The following is an 18,436-nucleotide window of genomic DNA, read 5'->3' as shown; positions in this document are numbered from 1 at the left end:
ATTTTATTATCACTTGTGACAAGGATGTGGTAAAATGAGCAATGCTTTAAATGAAGCAGTAGGCGGACTTCAATAACCGTTCTCGATAACACGTCAGAATGAATGATTTGGCATTTAATATTTCTTTGCTTCAAACTTTTTTTCGAGGAGGAGGATGGTGTGAAAGCTCTGCTGCATAATACTAGATTTGAGCCCGATGTGGTTATGGTTAATGTACCAAAGGGTACGGAACTGATGGAAATGGCATGCGCAACAGGAATCCGAAAGTTGAGTCGAAACCACGATGGTGAAAGTTGAAATCACGGTGGGAGATTCAGTCTAAAGACAATATTATGCGTTTTTTCTTAGTCTGACAAAAAACATTTTCACACCCCATGATGTGCATTCTGACATTTTAATGTTTTTTTTCTTTTTTGTTTGTTTTTGGTTTAACGCCGTTTTTCAACAGTATTTAAGTCATGTAACGGCGGGCAGTTAACCTAACCAGTGTTCCTAGATTATGTACCAGTACAAACCTGTTCTCCGCAAGTAACTGCCAACTTCCCCACATGAATCAGAGGTGTAGGACAAATGATTTCAGACACAATGTCGTTTATCCTTTTCCTACATCTAGTAGAACGAAACATATTTTTATAAAATTATTCCCATGACATATACCTATAATAATATTTTCATACTTTTTATAACCTTATCCCCAAATATGTCATCTAACATGGCAAAAATCCTCACTGGCTCACTGGAGAATAAGTGACAATATTGCTATAAATAGCTTCATGATAATAGAAAAATGCTATAAAATACAGATAGTGTTTGTCTTGAACCGTTTCAGGAAAAATGACAACATTATACTATTATAGTCCAGTTAAACTGGCGTATTACCTTTAGTAAGTATGGCACCTGACGGCATTAGTTTGTTTTGTTTAGGGTTTAACGCCGTTTTTCAACAGTATTCAGTTATGTAACGGCGAGCAGTTAACCTAACCAGTGTTTCTGGATTCTGTACCAGTACAAACCTGTTCTCCGCAAGTACCTGCCAACTTCCCCACATGAATCAGAGGTGTAGGACAAATGATTTCAGACACAATGTCGTTGATCAAATAGTCACGGAGAACATACGCACAGCCCGAGGATCGAACTCACGACCCCGCGATCCGTAGACCAACGCTCTACCTACTGAGTTAAGCGGGCGGGCTCTGACATTTTTAATGTCAGTTTCTGCTGTAAATGTATTTTTATCTTTTGAATGCGCATTTACGATGTGAACTTGGAGAGAGTAGTTTAAAACAAGGGGACAAGATGAATCTTTTTTTTTTCTTGAACATTTTAAGTCAACAAAATGTCTGCTTCTTTTGATGTATTGTTAAGAATAATATATAAATATTTTATACCTTCATAAAAAATGCGAGGATTTCTTTCTGTTATTTGCTTTAATTTGAAGGAAAATAACTACTGAATATTTTTTCTTTTACTTCACGAAAATCACCGACTTTTTACTCGTTATACACCCTAACTACAGCATTTCCTTTCTCGGTAAAACATATTAACGTTATAGCCTTTCCATTTCTCCATACGGTGTCAGGCTTATTCTGCACTTCTTCCTATATGACATGCTAAACCAGTGTCTGTTTCAAAGGACTACAAAATTATTCCCATGACATATACCTATAATAATATTTTCATACTTTTTATAACCTTATCCCCAAATATGTCATCTAACATGGCAAAAATCCTCACTGGCTCGCTGGAGAATAAGTGACAATATTGCTATAAATAGCTTCATGATAATAGAAAAATACTATAAAATACAGATAGTGTTTGTCTTGAACCGTTTCAGGAAAAATGACAACATTATACTATTATAGTCCAGTTAAACTGGCGTATTACCTTTAGTAAGTATGGCACCTGACGGCATTAGTTTGTTTTGTTTAGGGTTTAACGCCGTTTTTCAACAGTATTCAGTTATGTAACGGCGAGCAGTTAACCTAACCAGTGTTTCTGGATTCTGTACCAGTACAAACCTGTTCTCCGCAAGTACCTGCCAACTTCCCCACATGAATCAGATGTGGAGGACGAATGATTTAAGAGAAAATGTCTTTCATCAAATCATCAAGGAGAACATACGCCCCACCCGGGAATGAACTCACGACTCCGCGATCCCGCGTAGACCAACGCTTTCCCTATTGAGCTAAGCGGGGGGGGGGGGGGGGCTCTGATGGCATTTACGTCAGATTTATAATATAATATATAATATGATGTTATTTGTATCATATCACACATCGTACATAAAATCAATACAAAACTTTTCAGTATTTACCATGAAAAGAGACATTACAATGAAATGATTCACCACAGTTACTTCATTGTTCATTTAAACTTGAGTCATACAGGTGTATAGATAAATGCAAGGAAGGATTAGTATTTGTAACATCGACTGATCTACAGTACTAATATCTATTTGTATTGATTAGCCTATTATCGGATGGTGATCGGTTCTCTTGATTCAGCTAAATGAACATGCGTTACTATAACGTGTACAAATAGAGTGATCGGGCACACGACCACCTAAACTCCAGTTTATTGCTTCAGACAAGTGTTCTACCAAGACATTCACTGGAGGATTACCCTTTTGAATTCCTTTACTAGGTATAATTTTATCTAGCCAAAAAAGAAATGATACACACTTTACAGTCATTTCAGTTAATATTAAAAGTAGTGAACCCGTGGTGACGCTTGACAAATTCTGTGCGATTATACTTATTTCCTTCTTTAAAATTCATTTTGGTGGTAACTAGCGTCTGATTGTTGGTCCCTGCCGGGAAATGCCGAAATCGCCTATTGAGTTTGTGTAACAGAAATGGCTGACTGCCATTACTAGTCCATTTAACTTAAAATGATTTTCAATTTACTTTTTGTGTTCTTGTATCATACATATTCTTAGAACCTCAACAGAATAAACAGCAGCATTACAAATCCACGCCGCGGGCTTTTCGGTCTAAAAAAAGGATTCAAGTTCTTAAATCAATCAATGATCATTCCAACCTTTATTAATTTGCCAAATGGCACCCGTGGTCAAAATTGCCTGCAAGCATTGGCTCGTCTCATGTCACTCGATATCAGTATTTAATATATGCCATTTGTGACTAGCACATGGGCTAGAAAGTGTCACATTTAATGTAGGTAGAACTACATTGCAGGTATATCATTGTACTATTATAGAAGAGCATGAAACTTTCACATTAATAAAAAGAAAGGAACCAATATGACAAAAATTATTTATTTCACATAAATTTCAAGTGGTATTTATATTGATTACCTAGAATGAAAGACGAGAATGATAAAACATATAAGGTAATGAAAGTATCTTAAAATGATATCTCATCAATATACCAGCAAAGGGAAGTTCTTGTAGTATAACAGGAATATACTTCAGAACATATGCGTATTTATGTACATTGCTTGTACAATGTTTGTTACATGTTGTTTATATTTTTCAACAAGAAGTTGAATTGATGGTAAAAGATATGCTGGCTACAATTTGATTACCTACTTTTAAAGTCTATCGGCCGTTCCAAGGCGTTGTCTCTATTTTCAAGTTACAGTTTGTCCATATTGTTTTATGTTATGCCTACTGTTTCGTACGTTCGCGATATTCCCCTCCCTTTTTATACTGATATTATGACAATAAGCTTTCGTGCCAAACGGATCCTGTCTTCTTGACTCCATCTATGGTATGTTATTGTTGTAAGTGATCAATGCTTCCAAGAATTCTGTTTGGATTTTACCTATACTTCGTGCAGATTAAGTAGTCATGCTTATATATAACATATGAAATCCAAAACATTGAAACTTGTTATTCATATAATTTTGCAGTGTTTGTCTAAATAAAAAATGTAATTGGATTAATTCTATCATACACAATACCATGATTATGCTTTTCGCATTTCACAGACAGTAATTGTTTTGTCTCTTTAAAAATGAGTCGATTTTTACGAAACTAAGCAAGAAGTTCTAATTATTTTTAACGCTAGATAAATATCAAAACCAAACGTGTTTACTGAATAGACAATATACATTTATGAAAGCATATGGGCGATCTGAAAGTAATACGTCGTTTATTATAATTTAGAAGCATGATGTAGGATAGAAGGACTTAACTTTATATCATACCAACATAATATTGATGTATGAGTTTGGATACTTTAGAGACTTTGCCATCTGGTTTTAAAAGTTTGATAATGCAATTAATATCTTGAGGTATGTTCCTTAAAAAGTGAAAAACAAAACACCAAAAAGCCTAATTCGACACGTTAGTGATAGAGTATGATAACAGTGTTTAACACTTGATAAAGGAGTAAAGTGTCCGTGCTTGCTTCTCATCCTTGGATCTGGACCTCGGTGAGCCTTACGTCACCTTCAATACGGAGTGTGTCGATACGGTTTAGCGGTTGTACCCTGTGCTTGAATTCAAACATGTGTTTATTGTTCACAGCGACCTGTAATTGACAAGATAATACCAATTTAAGGTTAAAATGTATGTTAGGAAGAGGATTACCCAAGAATCATTAGAGTGAAATTGTTCTAAAATTTGGCCAGCTATTTAAGGAGATGTTGTTAGAAGCAGTTTTCTATGGTTTTTAGCTCTGTCGATCATGTTTTTGACAAATCGGGGTAATGCGACAATTCTGGAGGAGGGTCATCCAATGCATATTTCTGTAAAATTATAACAAAATCGGACAAGAATTTTAAGAGATGTCTTTTCGAGAATTTTCTGTTTCTGGCTATGGCGGCAATGTTTTTGCCAAATCGGTAAATCTGTATAATCTTCTTGAAGCGTTATCCAAGGAATCGTTGTTAAAAAATAATTTTAAAATGGGACCAGCTGTTTCTGGAAAGATGTTTAAAGCTTCTATTAATATATATATATTGGTAAAACATTGGTAACACGCCCGCGTTTCTACGAATCATAATTTAAACAGTCTTAGCAGAGAGACGTCCAAAGATAATGTGTTTGATTTAATTTTGAAATCTGTTCTTCAGTTTCTGTCAAGAAGATGTACATATAAGAAAAAGTTACCACACTCTATGGTGGCCATGTTTCTTTGACTGACTAATCAGAATAGCTTGAAGTGTTTTCAACTTCAGAAGAAATGTTGTTTAGACGGACAAGCGGCAGACGGCGAGTAATTACAATGACACCGTTGAAAAGGAGTCTTACATAGAAAGTTATGTCCAAAGCTATCGCAAAAAAATGACATTATATAGAAGTATTATCAGTTGAAATGTTCAAATAATAGAGACATTTTTTAAATGGATGGAATGAGTGTTTACGTAAAAGTAATATTTTAAGAACTAAAATAAATCACAATTCTTCTTGGCTAGAAAAGCTAACGACTTCATCCTTGGTTTCATAGTTCTATCAACATATTTACAATGAAATGAGTTTACCTTAAAGCAATCACGCTCAACCAAAATGATCATTTCAAATTTAACGTTTGGCCTGAAAGGGAAATAAGAGATACGTCTCTCCGTTTGACCCCATGTGTCTTGTTTGTGGTTCCGTGCCAAACAGTTGCGATCGCTGCCGAATGTAAACCTCGCATCAACACTCATGGCAATAAGCGGAGGCTCGTGGTGTTTCCCGTGTTGAAGGTAAACCGTGAACCTGCATATATATCACGTGTATTCATTCATGAGATATCACGAGCTTAGTCTTTATTGTTAACATATGTGCAAATGAATATTTAATTATTCATTTGATACTCGGTAAAGGTATCTTTGTTCTAATGTTATTTCATTTATGGAAGTGAAAGGATTTTCAAAATCGTCTTAAAAATGAGAAAGTCATAAACATTTCAATATTTCATTAAAAAGGAAGCCATTTTGTTTCCATGGCAAATGCCGGAGTTTATATGTCGTTAGATATTTATTGGAAAATTTCTTGATTTTGTTAAATATTTTCGTTACGTTTTCAAACTAGAATGAATGAAGTTATCACGTTTTACATCTTTACAGATTAATTAATCTTAAAAGGAATTTGCTGAATATATACCGCAGCAGAGAGTAAGTGAAGTTATAAACACACTAAAATGGCTACCTCTACGATAAACCATTTTCTTAAATTTTAGACTGCCATATCATTTTTCATTAGTGGTCCGATTAAAAATTCGTTTAGAGATTTAAAAGGCAATTACAGTGACTTTCACATGAAATCAACTTATTAAAAGCATTACGTCCGTTTTAAATATGTTTCACTCACTTTAAAATAAATCAGCGAAGGGAGATAATTTATAATTCATTTTGTATCACAGTGGTAATTGATTTTAATAAATTATTGTCAAAATACATTCGGAAATCTCTAATACTGTGACTTGCCTGCGTGCGTCTTGATGTGGAGCCCCGCAGATCATAATTGTCTTGCCGTGTCTGAGAAAACCAGTTTGCTGTACAAATGGTACTGGCTGTAAGATACAGGTGAAACAATTGACATCTGCATAGGAAATTTACTGGGTAAAAATCTTGCTGTAATTTCTCAAGCAAATCATATGTAAATGTCATTACCTGCGGAACTTTATTGAGAACTGACCTGTTCCAAAGAGATTCATTATAAAATTGAAACCCTTTGCTCTGTAATTTGGTAAAGAAATTGATTTAACAACGGCATATTTTACAACACTAATTCTAGACATAACTGCATGTTTCGTGTTCAGCCTGTTTTCACATTTGAACGCTACAATTTCTTTGATTGTGTCACACGGACTAAGCGCTAGAATCCGAGATTCTTAAAACTCATCGGGACCGATCTGCTTTCGTAATTTTCTACCGGCTTTCTTCATATATAATGAATACATACGTGTATTGTTCTTTAGGATTTCCTTTAATCTTTATTTTCAGGGGTATTTTTTATGTTTCACATGTCATGTTTTTTATAGCAAAGCATGTTTAACCTTTAGCCTGCTGGCGGCAAATGATTCTGCCTTTGCGACCAGTGCAGACCAAACCAAGATCAGCCCGCACATCCATGCATGCTGATCATGGTCTGCACTGTTCGCTATTTAGTCAATAATTTTTCAGTGAACACCCCTTCGAATAATAAATGGACCTAGCCATTTTAGAAATTTAGCAGGCTAAATGTTTCTGGCTTCACCTGGCAGGGATTCCTTTTATCCATATTGTCCAGTAACTTTGGAACATGGCTGTGATTACAAGTGAGGTTTTGAACCGGTCTAAATTCCCCACTGTTGTTTGTTGCCACTGTCCCACTTTGGTCATATTTGTTTGTTTTGTCAATGTCGTCTGCCTGTTTATTTTACGTATATACATCTCGTGTACATACTTTTATCTATACTGCTTTGTGGTTTCTTTTTTGAAGGCCTGAGGTCTTTGAACATGGCTGTTCCCATTGTATTGTACCTTATACTTATTGACGTTCCAATTTGTCCAATGTAAATGTATGTAATCTACTTTTAATGACGAAATTTCAAATACATTTAGTGCACAAATACTATAATAATGATATCAGATATCTTTGTAAGAAATCAGAATAGTTCTAACCCTGTAATAATAACAGATTTTAAATCATGCTTACAATGACTGCAAGGCATTTCGTGACTTTGCAAGTGTCACGTGTGCTGGACGCGCCGCCATGACACTGAAAAACGTGAACAACAAAAATTACAGAATCGCATTTTAAATATAGGAAAAGGAAAATGTATATACAATGTATGCAATTTATTAGTATATTTTATTGTCGTTTTTGTATAGTAATCCGATTTAGCCCTATACAGTTCCACAAAGAGCTTTACGAAATAGTAAAAATAAAAGTACAAAGGTAAAGATGTTGATTACATTGTCTGCACTGTTCGCTGTTCTGTCAGTAAAAGTTTAGTAAACACCCCTTCATATAACCAAATTGAATGATAGATCAGTTCATTTTAGAAATTTAACAAGGTAAATGTTAATTATTCACCGGCACTTTCCTTGCACCTTCTTTACCAGACCAGCCTCCATGACACTGAAAATTGTATAAAACAAAAATAAATTTGAACAACAGATGTTATCAAAGTTCATATTATTACTCATAAACGGATTATATCACAACTATATGCTTTAATTTAGAAATAAGTTTGTTATGACCAGGCTGCATATCAAGAAGATGCATATTTTGACCTGTAATTTATAATTTTGCAAAACTGTGCTGTTTATTTCTGTACTGAAACCTCATTTTTTGCATGATTATTCGTTAAAAGCTAGTAAAAAGAAATCCTTTTTTCTCAAATGCTTTAAAGAAATTACTACAAAACATTAAAAGAGATATCTTAAAGATAATTATGCTCATATAAATTGTTTTTAAATACATACAGTGGCAGGATTATTTGCTGGTACTCGGCTAGCGCCTTGTTTTCCAGAAGCAGCTCTGTGATGCTGAAAATTGCATAAAACTGGAATGAATAGTCGTTATCACTGTAAAAGCAAGTAAAATGTGTGCTACTGTTTTCTATTTTAATTACTAACATATGGAGGATATTTGTTTGTTTCAATGTAGGATTGAAATATCCATAACGAGTGAACACCAGATGCAATATTTTCATAGCCACGAATAGAAATATTAGATATAGTTTTCATGAGTGAAAATTGTTTTGATCTTACATGTACAATTAACAAGTTTCATTTTTATTTCTTGTTTTGACTAAATACTCCCATTTTATAGTTTCTTACCAGTGAAAAACATATTCGATATGTTTCACTACGCCACTCTTATAATTTAACACTTCGGTGACAAACACTGAAAATTGACTTGCTTAAAACAATAATTGCAAACCAATAAGAATTGCCTGCACATTTTTTATAAAATGCTTACACTTCCTGTACTGTGCGCATGCGCTTTACCACTGACTGGTGTACTGGGCGTACCTCCTCTACACTGAAATAAAGAATATTAATACAAAAAAATACTTTTGAATAAAGTCACAAAGATAGCGTTTCTTTCTCTCTCTTTCTCTAGCACATTGCATTGTTATAAAATACATTAGTGCTTAGGGCAGGATTATTTCCCATGCAAACACATGTACATCACGTTAGTGCGTGCATACATTTCAACCTGTCTAAAGACTATACGGTAAAACAGTTTGTTTTACGAAGAAAGCCCCGACAAAGGCTTTTGAGCGACGTGTACATCTGATATCTGAATATCAAGAAATGGAAAATTTTAAAACATAACATGTTATTGCTGACAGATTTCAATTGCTTAATTACCTTGACTCTATTTGCGCCTGGTTTACTTGAAGCTCCTCCGTGACACTAAAATTTATATAAAAAAGAGAAAAATATACAACACATTTTAATCCTTTTTATTATTATAATAATTATTGCTTTCTTGCTAACACAGGGCATATTCTTTGTATCAATTATGTCTAGACCCGCTTTTGTTTGACGGATATGTATCAATTTAAGTACCAATATATCGGCAACTTCTGCTTCTGATTGCACGTTTTTACGTGTTGAAACCCGTTCATTTTTTAATGACTAGTCATAACAAATCTTAAAAACACCCAAAATCCTTGAATATTGCCAAAAAACGTCTAAAAACAAAATATGTTTTGAAGATATATGAACATTATTGCTCTAAAATGCTTACAGTTGCTGTTGGGCACGCTGGGACCTGTCTATAGCCTGGCCTGCTGGACATGCCTCCATTACACTGAAAATGATATAAGAATGTCAAAAGCCAAAAATGAATTTTGTATTAAAGTATTTACAAAATATGTGTTTCTACTTTAAAATTTATTGTTTAATACATTTCATTGCAGCTGTATTTGAGAAATTGTTTGAAACATTGAGATTATCAAGACATAATTTACTATTAAATGTCAATAAATCGCTAAAATATATTGAGTACATCTCACATGTTGAGCATTAAATTATCAAGGGGGGGGCATAGATTTTGCTAAAATTATGCTAGTGGCGACTATAATGTTATGCAATTTCAAAGGCAACTTCTTTTTTCATTTCTAAATAGGTACCAGCACCAGAGTTACTGTAGCTGATTTAATATAATTTGTACAAAAAATGATCTTTTTTTTCAGCGAGAGCTAATGTACTTGTGTGCCCCCTTAAAGTACAATGCAAAATACAGTGTAAGCATAACATTTTTCACATATTTTCGAGTATATGTTCTGCATCCTGTGTAGTAGACTTTTAAATGATAATACCAACATAAATAAATAAATACTATCGGACGTTTTGAAAGGGAAATTTAATTTCACGGAAATCAAACAATTATCCATGACATACTTAAACTACTAAATTAATAAATATCTTGTCTTCTACCCATTCAACAATCAGGATTAGATATTGTTTCAAAATGAACTTCAATTCAAACTATTGAGTTAAACGTCCACATAACGTGTTTATAAATATCTGCACTATGGCAGAAAATCTACATCGGTTTATGATTTAATATTATATAGGAAGATATTTTATCAATTTATGGGCAAGAAGAAATATGTCATGAGTATCGGTAACATTTACAGGACAAACTACACAATGAATGGTAACATTAAGTATATTTGTATAATGCTTCACCTACTGGTTGTGACTGAGGTTGCTGTCCATTTAACATTGTTTCTGTAAATTTGCACAAACCGGAAGCAGCTGCAACACCCTGAAACAACAGTTTAAGTAACGGTCATTATAATGTAAAAGAAACACATGCACATTTTCGTTAGAACACAGCAATTGTTACGTTATGTCGACATGTTATAGGTCCCATACAGGCGCTGAGAAAGCTCAAATGTGGTATCAATCTTTTTCAGCGCCTGCCAGGCACCTATATCATGTCAACGTTGTTATATAAAAGACGATTCAGAATCAAAATGTTACAACAGAACGGTGTTAAACTTAATTCACATAATATTATTAGGCTAACAGAGTAACTCACTTGACCTTAGACGTCGTCACACTCCTACCTCCTGCAGTTTGATACTGATAAAACACTATTACGCTTTACCTTCACCTTGACCTAATATTTTTGGCGCTACAAAATAGTCATTCCTTATTTCATGTACTTTTTTAAATGAAAGAAATAACACACTCGAAATTAAATATAGCAAATCCATGTTTTAATACATCTTAGCATTCCAAATCCGTTGTACACTGTATAAACATGATAAAAGAAAATTACCCTTTTAGTTAGTGCAAATATGTGTTTGGATTGTGTGTAAAATAAGCATTACGCATGTGTATTTTCATCTTTCTGGTTTAGAGATAGCTGAGCGAATGAAGTCTATTGCTTTAAAAGTGAGCGGACAGTTTGACATATGATTACACGTTGAAAATGACGATAAAGAAGCCAAAATAAATCCCTGGTAAAGGTAACGAAAGCAAGTTTGTTCTGTCCCTATCTGTTCAATCAAAGCAAAATGATGCATGTAGTTAACAAGAAAGCATGTTATTATTAAATTATCATGCTACGACCAAGAGCTAGTAGACAGTTCAAAAGATTTGCTTCAAGACATATGGATACTTAGTTTGAAATTAAAAATGGTACGAAAACGATTATAGGTCTAATATCTATTTATATGTCTTTTTAACCGTATTTTTTATTTATAAGTTACCTAAAAACCACATAATCCAGACGCTAGAGATACAACAAGCAGAGAACTACGTAAACTTAAGACAAACTCAAAATAGAAAAAGTGGACACTTCACAGGTCGCTCAACACGACAAATACGAAAATGTTGCAGGCTCGGTTTGATTTAGCCTGTTCATTACGGGTAGTGGAAATGCATGCTACCGTCCACGCCCTCTAGTCAGGGTTGAGCAGAACTCAACATTTACACATGCTAAAAGTACAAAAAGCAATTTAGAGACATCCGCAGATGTATTCAAGCGGCGGTGAACATGGAACCTTCAATGATACACGGGTTGTGGCGTGTAATTCCATGAAAAGTGAAGTTTGGTCCCCAGATGAAGTAATAGGTTTGCCCCAAACGAGAAAACAATGGGCAGAACTAAACAAACTGGAATTTAGAAAGGGTATCTGAGGTTATGGAGCCTGCATATCACAGGAACTGTCAAGCATAGGTTGAGGAAATTTTAACAAAAGTATCGTGTTAAGTGCCGGTGCTGAAAAAGTCAAATAGGACATTGTGCCCATTGAAGCTATTTAAAGACAGCATTATGGTCACTTGAAGACTTTCGTTCGGTTCCAAACTCATTCAGAAGTCTACATCAGTACTCCATAATCCAATGTCCACGCACGTGTTTAGCTTTGAATACAATGCTTTGAAATTTCATTTGCATTCCCTATATATATATAGTTATTTTTTATTTAATTATTAAAAGAAAAAAAACATGAATTTAAACATTAAGTTCTTAGATTAAGAAGTCAATCTGTTCTCGTTGTTGTATAACTGATTCTTAATTATTTTGTTCATTAAAATTGCAATATTTTAATACTTCACGTACAGGTTGCTGCTGAGGCTGAAGTTCATTTAACATTGCTCCAGCGAACTTGCATACCCCCCCTGCTATTTTTCCAATATCATCTCCATGACACTTGGCTCCACCCTGAAATAGCAGTTTCAATCATTTTAAATGTAAACTTTAAAGGTGGTCAATCACATTTAAGCAAAATTTAGTGACATTTTTTACTTTTTGTATATTCTGTTAGAGATTTATTTAAGAAACAAAAATACCCATTACTTAGAGTTAGATCCCTGTTAGAAATGTATACTTCATTGATTTTCATAAAAATTTGTAATTACTCCCCTTTAATATGAAAATATTTAAAATGCTTGGTATTTCTTTTTATTTCCATATAATTCCGAGTTTTACATTCGCATTGGATAGATATACCAAATATTTAACAATCTGAATCAAAAGGTGGGTTTTAAAATGCATGTAGCTTTTGAATTTCATTTTTTTCCATTCTATCTTGGTTGCGCAACCAAGATAGACAAAGGGAGGTAATAATAATTTTTCAAACTTGCATTTCTAATGAATTCAATCTATATATGTAATTGTTAATGCAATTATTTTACGAATATAATACAATATATCGGATAGTTATACATTTTCTTAGGTAAAGTATGTTTATCACATTTATACTTATGATAAAATAACTTGATCTTGGTTGGGCAACTGCAATAGGAAAACCAATTATTAAAAATATCTCCAGTGAAAACCTAACTTGTATTAAGCGCTAACTGAACATAAATTAGTGTAAATGATCAGATGTTAAAGTTTAAAACAAATCCGTTACTTAGCCAAAATCTGATTATCCACCTTTAAGAATACAGCAATTATCAATCTAATGTCTTTCGGTTACTTTTTCAAAACTATTTGAGCCGCAGCATGAGAAAAACCAACATAGTGCGTTAGCGACCAGCATGGATCCTGACCAGACTGCGCGGGATCCATGCTGGTCGCAAACGCACTATGTTGGTTTTCTCATGGCATGGCTCATTTTAAAAGCGGCATTAAGTATGTATAGAAATACAAATATGTCTTTATTAATTTTTACACTTTTGCTTTAAAGTATACTTTAAAAGAGCATTTATCATGTAACAATTATGTTTTAGACACTGTCCTGTTCTTCTGAATTAGCCGTTGTTAAATCACCTATGACATGTCGGAATTCCAACATTAAATACGGAACACTTTCGATGACATTTAGTTTAGTTTAATCATATTTTATTGTATATATATATTCACACATGTATACATCACATTTAATACAAGCATTAAATTAAATACATACAAATGGGTTGGGCCAAAAGTTATTCCAACATTATCTAGGGTCCTTCCCAGAACAGTCAATTTATAAGTAGCTCAAAAGTAATGTGTTAAGGTTGTGTGATTGGTTGTACAATTTCAAGATTTAAATAACGAATTTTGGAAAATATGCATCGAAAAAAAGGATTGAAAAGGAGTATAATAAATATTTTGCTAGATATCAAACAAAATGTTATAAAAGTGTAAAAATGATAAAGAATTAAACAAACAGGAAGATATACCATTGTTTAATTGCCGCTAGTACTGAAACCCCCGCTCCCAGTTTTCGCTAAATAAGTTTGCAGCAGTTACATGTTTTGGTGAACTCAAGTTAGCATTTTTATTATTTGAATCTTTTGCTCTCCTTAATATAAGTTTGTACTTCTTTGAACAGTATTTCATTGTGGGATTCTGTTAAAGTGTCAATGCTAAATAAAAGTTTTTTGCGCTAAGAGGATGAAAGGCCCTAGTATTAATGAATAATGTTCGCCTCTGAAGTGTATATCGTTTGCAAGTAAACAAAAATAATGCTCAGCATTTTCATTCTCAGCACCACATTCACAGGACGGGCTCGGAAGGAGATGATTTTTATACAAATCAGAATTTAAATTACTGCAGTTATTTCTTATACGGGCATGATGAACGGCTGAAAATCGTTCGCCTTTAGTGAAAAAAGATGGAACTACTGGCGGTTGATATAGTTCTTTCAGTTTACTTTTAAAAGAAGATAGTGATTCTGAGTCTCGAATATTTAACGGAAGATCATTCCAAAGTTTTAATGCTGATGGTAAGACAGACTTAGAATAAATTTCAGTTCTTCTTGTTACTGAAGCGTAGTCGGCATTATTTCTTAACCAGTAGTGATTGTCATAAGCTGAGTCAACTGTAGGGGGGAATAACTGTGTCAAGTACTGTGGTAATAATTGGTTTTTGGCTTTGTACATTAAAAGTAATTTTTGAATTTTTCTTCTGTCGAAGAGTGTTACCCAACCTATCTCATATAGTAATTTTTGTAATGAAACCGATCTTGTTAGGCCAGTAACTACCCGAGCTGCCTCATATTGTAATTTTTCTGAGGTATCTTTTTCATATTGTGTACAATTATCCCAACCTAAAGAAGCATATTATAGCTGAGGTCGTAGATAAGAGATATATATGTGATTCAGTGTTTTTCTTTGAACTTTAAATTTTAGCATTTTCATAGAACCAAGGATTTTTGATGCTTTAGATACAATATTTGAGATATGTTGGTGCCATGACCCGTCCTGACTGAATGTGACACCTAGATGCTTATGATGTTGGGCAAAGTTAAGTTGTACATTGTCAAAAAGTAATGATGGTCGATTTCTATTACAGAACGAGAAAAACATAACTTCCGTTTTAGAAGGATTGAAGTTTACTAACCACTGTTTAGACCATGATGTAATTAACAAAAGATCATTATTTAGCGTTTCTTCCATTAAAGCAATGTCACCTGTTGATACGGATAGAGAACTATCATCTGCGAAAAGTCTAGTAATACTTGTAAGTGACTCTGCTATATCATTGCCTTGAGGAACACCCCCATCTAGATAACTTGAATTTGAAAAGGTTGAAGCCACAAAAACGTTTTGAGATCTGTCTTTTAAATAATTACTTATTAGTAACCATTTGATCAAATTTCCAAGAATTCCATACTGTTGAAGTTTGAAAACAAGACCTTTATGCCAAACCCTATCAAATGCTTTGGATATATCACAGAAAATGATGCAAGTAGAATCTCTGTTGTCTAAAGCTTTACAGATTTGATTATATATGTCAATAAGTTGATATACCGTGGAATGACCTGGTAGAAATCCAGACTAATTTTGAAATATTAAGGAATTGTCATGTAAGTGGTTATATATATGTTTGAATATAATACGTTCCATTACTTTGCCAACGCAGCTAATGAGAGAGATTGGTCTATAGTTTGATGGTTCGTGTTTATTTCCCTTCTTGAACAGGGGCATAACATGTGCTAGTTTCCAATTATTAGGATAAATACCCTCAGACAAGGAGCGATTAAAAAGTAAACAGAGTGGAACACAAAGTGTTGTTGATGTTTCTTTTAACATTTTATGGCTTATTTCATCTGGTCCAGATGCTTTGTTTGTAACTAAATTTGCTAAGATATCTGTAACTTCCCGTTCTTGTATAATAAAGTCAAAGAGTCTAGCATTTGTTTTAAAAGTAAAATTTGGAAGATTCGTATTAGTGTCATCTACCTGAGATATTGATACAAAGAAATTATTCCGAGTGTTCACTTTCTCTACATCAGACAGTGAATAAGTATCGTTGTTTTGTTTTTTAATGGCGATATACTTTCATTTTGACAAGAGTTTTTTTTACTAACATTCTAACAATTTTCCAGTATTGGCGCGGATTTGAAATATTCATATCATATAAAGAGAATTCTAAGTTGTTATAAAAAGTTTCTTTAGCATTTTTCATCATATTATTTACTCGATTTCTAAGTTTTTTTGTATATAACCCAATCTGTTGTTTTACCACTGTTCAGAGCTTTGTGAAATTGCTCTGTCGTGTACTCCTTCGGATATTACTGTTATACCAAGGTTTATCTTTTGGCCTTACTAAAGCATAATGTGTTGGAATACACTGTTTTGCAAGATCCATAAATTTATTTGTAAAGTTAGAACAAGAATCGTCTACACTATTATCATGTATAAATGTCCAATCTGTATTTCTAATTGAAGTATTAAGTTTAACAAAGTCAGCTTTTTTATAATTCCAGACTCTCATTTTAAAAGGTTTGTTAGAATCAAATTCAACTTTGAGGTAAACGTAGGTTCCGAAATGGTCACTAACTTCACTTTTTGTTTCAAAAGTACACGAGTCAAAAACATGTATATTGTTAGTTACTGCTATTGGATCTAGTAATGTTTGCGTATTTTGCGTAATTCTTGTCGGTGTACTAATAATTTTGGTCATGTTATTTACTAAAAGTACATCTTTAAATTTATGATTATTTATTTTTAATTGATCTTCATTTATATCTCCAACAATTATTACCTGATGCCTTAACCCTTACGACATTTCAAGACAACTGTTCAGTTTATCCCAAAAATCGACATTATAATGGGGTGGTCTATATATTGAAAATAATAAATATGATTGCTTTTTATCTCTAATTTCCACCCAAATTGATTCTGGAAGTATACTTTCTAAGTTACATAATCTTTTCGGCCTAAAAATGCGGATATATACACTAGAAAGCCCCCCTGAATGACAAGAATGATCCTTTCTGAACATATATTCAAAGCCCGATAACTGCAGATCTATATCTTGTATATTTGAATCTAGTTTAGTTTCGGTGAAACATAATACATCCATTTCTAATACATTTTCTGTGATAAAGTCAAATTTATTCCGTATACTCCGAATATTTTGATGGAATATTGAAAGGCAGTGTTCTTTACTAATAATGGGACCCGGATTACTTCCAACATCACCAGACATAATTATCAAGTAAATAATATATAACATATAGTTCATATTCAAGAGATCATTTAACATTAAAGACTGATTATTCATGTAACTAACATGAGTGACTCTGTTTGATGAATTTTGTACGTGGCCTATAAGTAATATTATACTTGTTACGAAATTGAAATTCATATTTGCTCGACACAGATAATTCATTCCGAAAAAAGACAGTCGGCATACAGAAAAAAGAAGAACAAACATTTCTAAAATAAATCTAACAGGGTTCACAGTATATATAAAGTTTGCATTGGTCAACTGCTGACGGTTATTAAATTAAGTTATTTCGATGACATGATCAAATGAAATTAAAACGTCTGTAAACATGACGTATTTTTCAATGTGCTGTAATATTTAACTTTGTGGAAAAAACTAAATATATATGCTTGTTTATTTCCTTACCAAAATGGTTTTGCGATGTTTTTGTTGCGAAGAAAGGAAAAGGTAATCTAGTTTCTTTATGAAGTGGCTTACACTTGCAATCGTAATAACATGTACATATTTTGAAAGAACTCTTCAGTGTTCCATTTACAGATATTTTTAATGAAATGATCATTTTTTTATCTATCAACATACGGTAATTATTACTGTAAACATTTTGAACGAAACCGTTTGTGTTTAATTAATAAACGACAATTTATTGCTGTACTGAATGAAACCTTCTGTATTTCCTTGTTACAAAAAGGATTTTATAATCCGTTAGTACACAAGCCACCACGCAAGTGTATGTAAGAGGTTCCGGTAATTAAATTTACTGTAGTGAAAACAAATTTAAATTCCTTAAAATTAAATAAGATAAAACATATAAAAATACTTTTCATCAGTATGTTGCTTGATTTCATTACACAATATCTTATAAATGTTTAAACTTGTAGACTTACCATTTCGCCACCATAGTTGACCGACATTATCTAAAATCCAAGATAATATTTGCCAATTAAAATGACAAAACTTAAAAGTCATATGCGAATACTTATAACACTTGCAATTGACCCAAACTTGTATTTATTATCAGGAAAAGAATTTTGCATAATCCGAGTAGATGATTTGTTTCCTGCTGAGAAATTCATACCATTTCTGTCCTGGTTTCAATAGTTGTGAGGCGTATGGCTATCACCACAATTTCCTCTCCATCCTTAA

The 18,436-nt window shown here is 33.2% G+C and overlaps 1 protein-coding gene across 1 annotated transcript; it reads right to left on the bottom strand.

Moving 5' to 3' along the window:
- Positions 1-3,260: 3,260 nt before the first annotated feature.
- Positions 3,261-18,336, bottom strand: LOC123539092 (galectin-3-like). Its single transcript, XM_053546916.1, has 12 exons — positions 18,178-18,336; positions 12,467-12,568; positions 10,586-10,660; positions 9,635-9,697; positions 9,253-9,297; positions 8,858-8,920; positions 8,359-8,421; positions 7,967-8,011; positions 7,586-7,648; positions 6,373-6,458; positions 5,446-5,662; positions 3,261-4,493 (listed from the first exon to the last, which is right to left on the bottom strand). The coding sequence occupies exons 1-12, from the start codon at positions 18,202-18,204 to the stop codon at positions 4,374-4,376; spliced, it is 969 nt and encodes a 322-aa protein (XP_053402891.1). The 5' UTR covers positions 18,205-18,336; the 3' UTR covers positions 3,261-4,373.
- Positions 18,337-18,436: the final 100 nt, after the last annotated feature.

This window comes from Mercenaria mercenaria, chromosome 1 (assembly GCF_021730395.1).
Source record: "Mercenaria mercenaria strain notata chromosome 1, MADL_Memer_1, whole genome shotgun sequence".
NCBI classification, from domain to species: domain Eukaryota; kingdom Metazoa; phylum Mollusca; class Bivalvia; order Venerida; family Veneridae; genus Mercenaria; species Mercenaria mercenaria.
This window is presented reverse-complemented; position numbering and strand designations above follow the sequence as displayed.

Excerpts from the sequence above, each read along its gene's own strand:
- LOC123539092 (XM_053546916.1), bottom strand. The coding sequence starts at position 18,204 with ATGTCGGTCAACTATGGTGGCGAAATG. Across the intron at positions 6,459-7,585 it reads CGAAATGCCTTGCAGTCATT|CCAGTACCATTTGTACAGCA; the intron begins GTAAGCATGATT and ends TGTATCTTACAG. Across the intron at positions 4,494-5,445 it reads TTGAGCGTGATTGCTTTAAG|GTCGCTGTGAACAATAAACA; the intron begins GTAAACTCATTT and ends TGTCAATTACAG.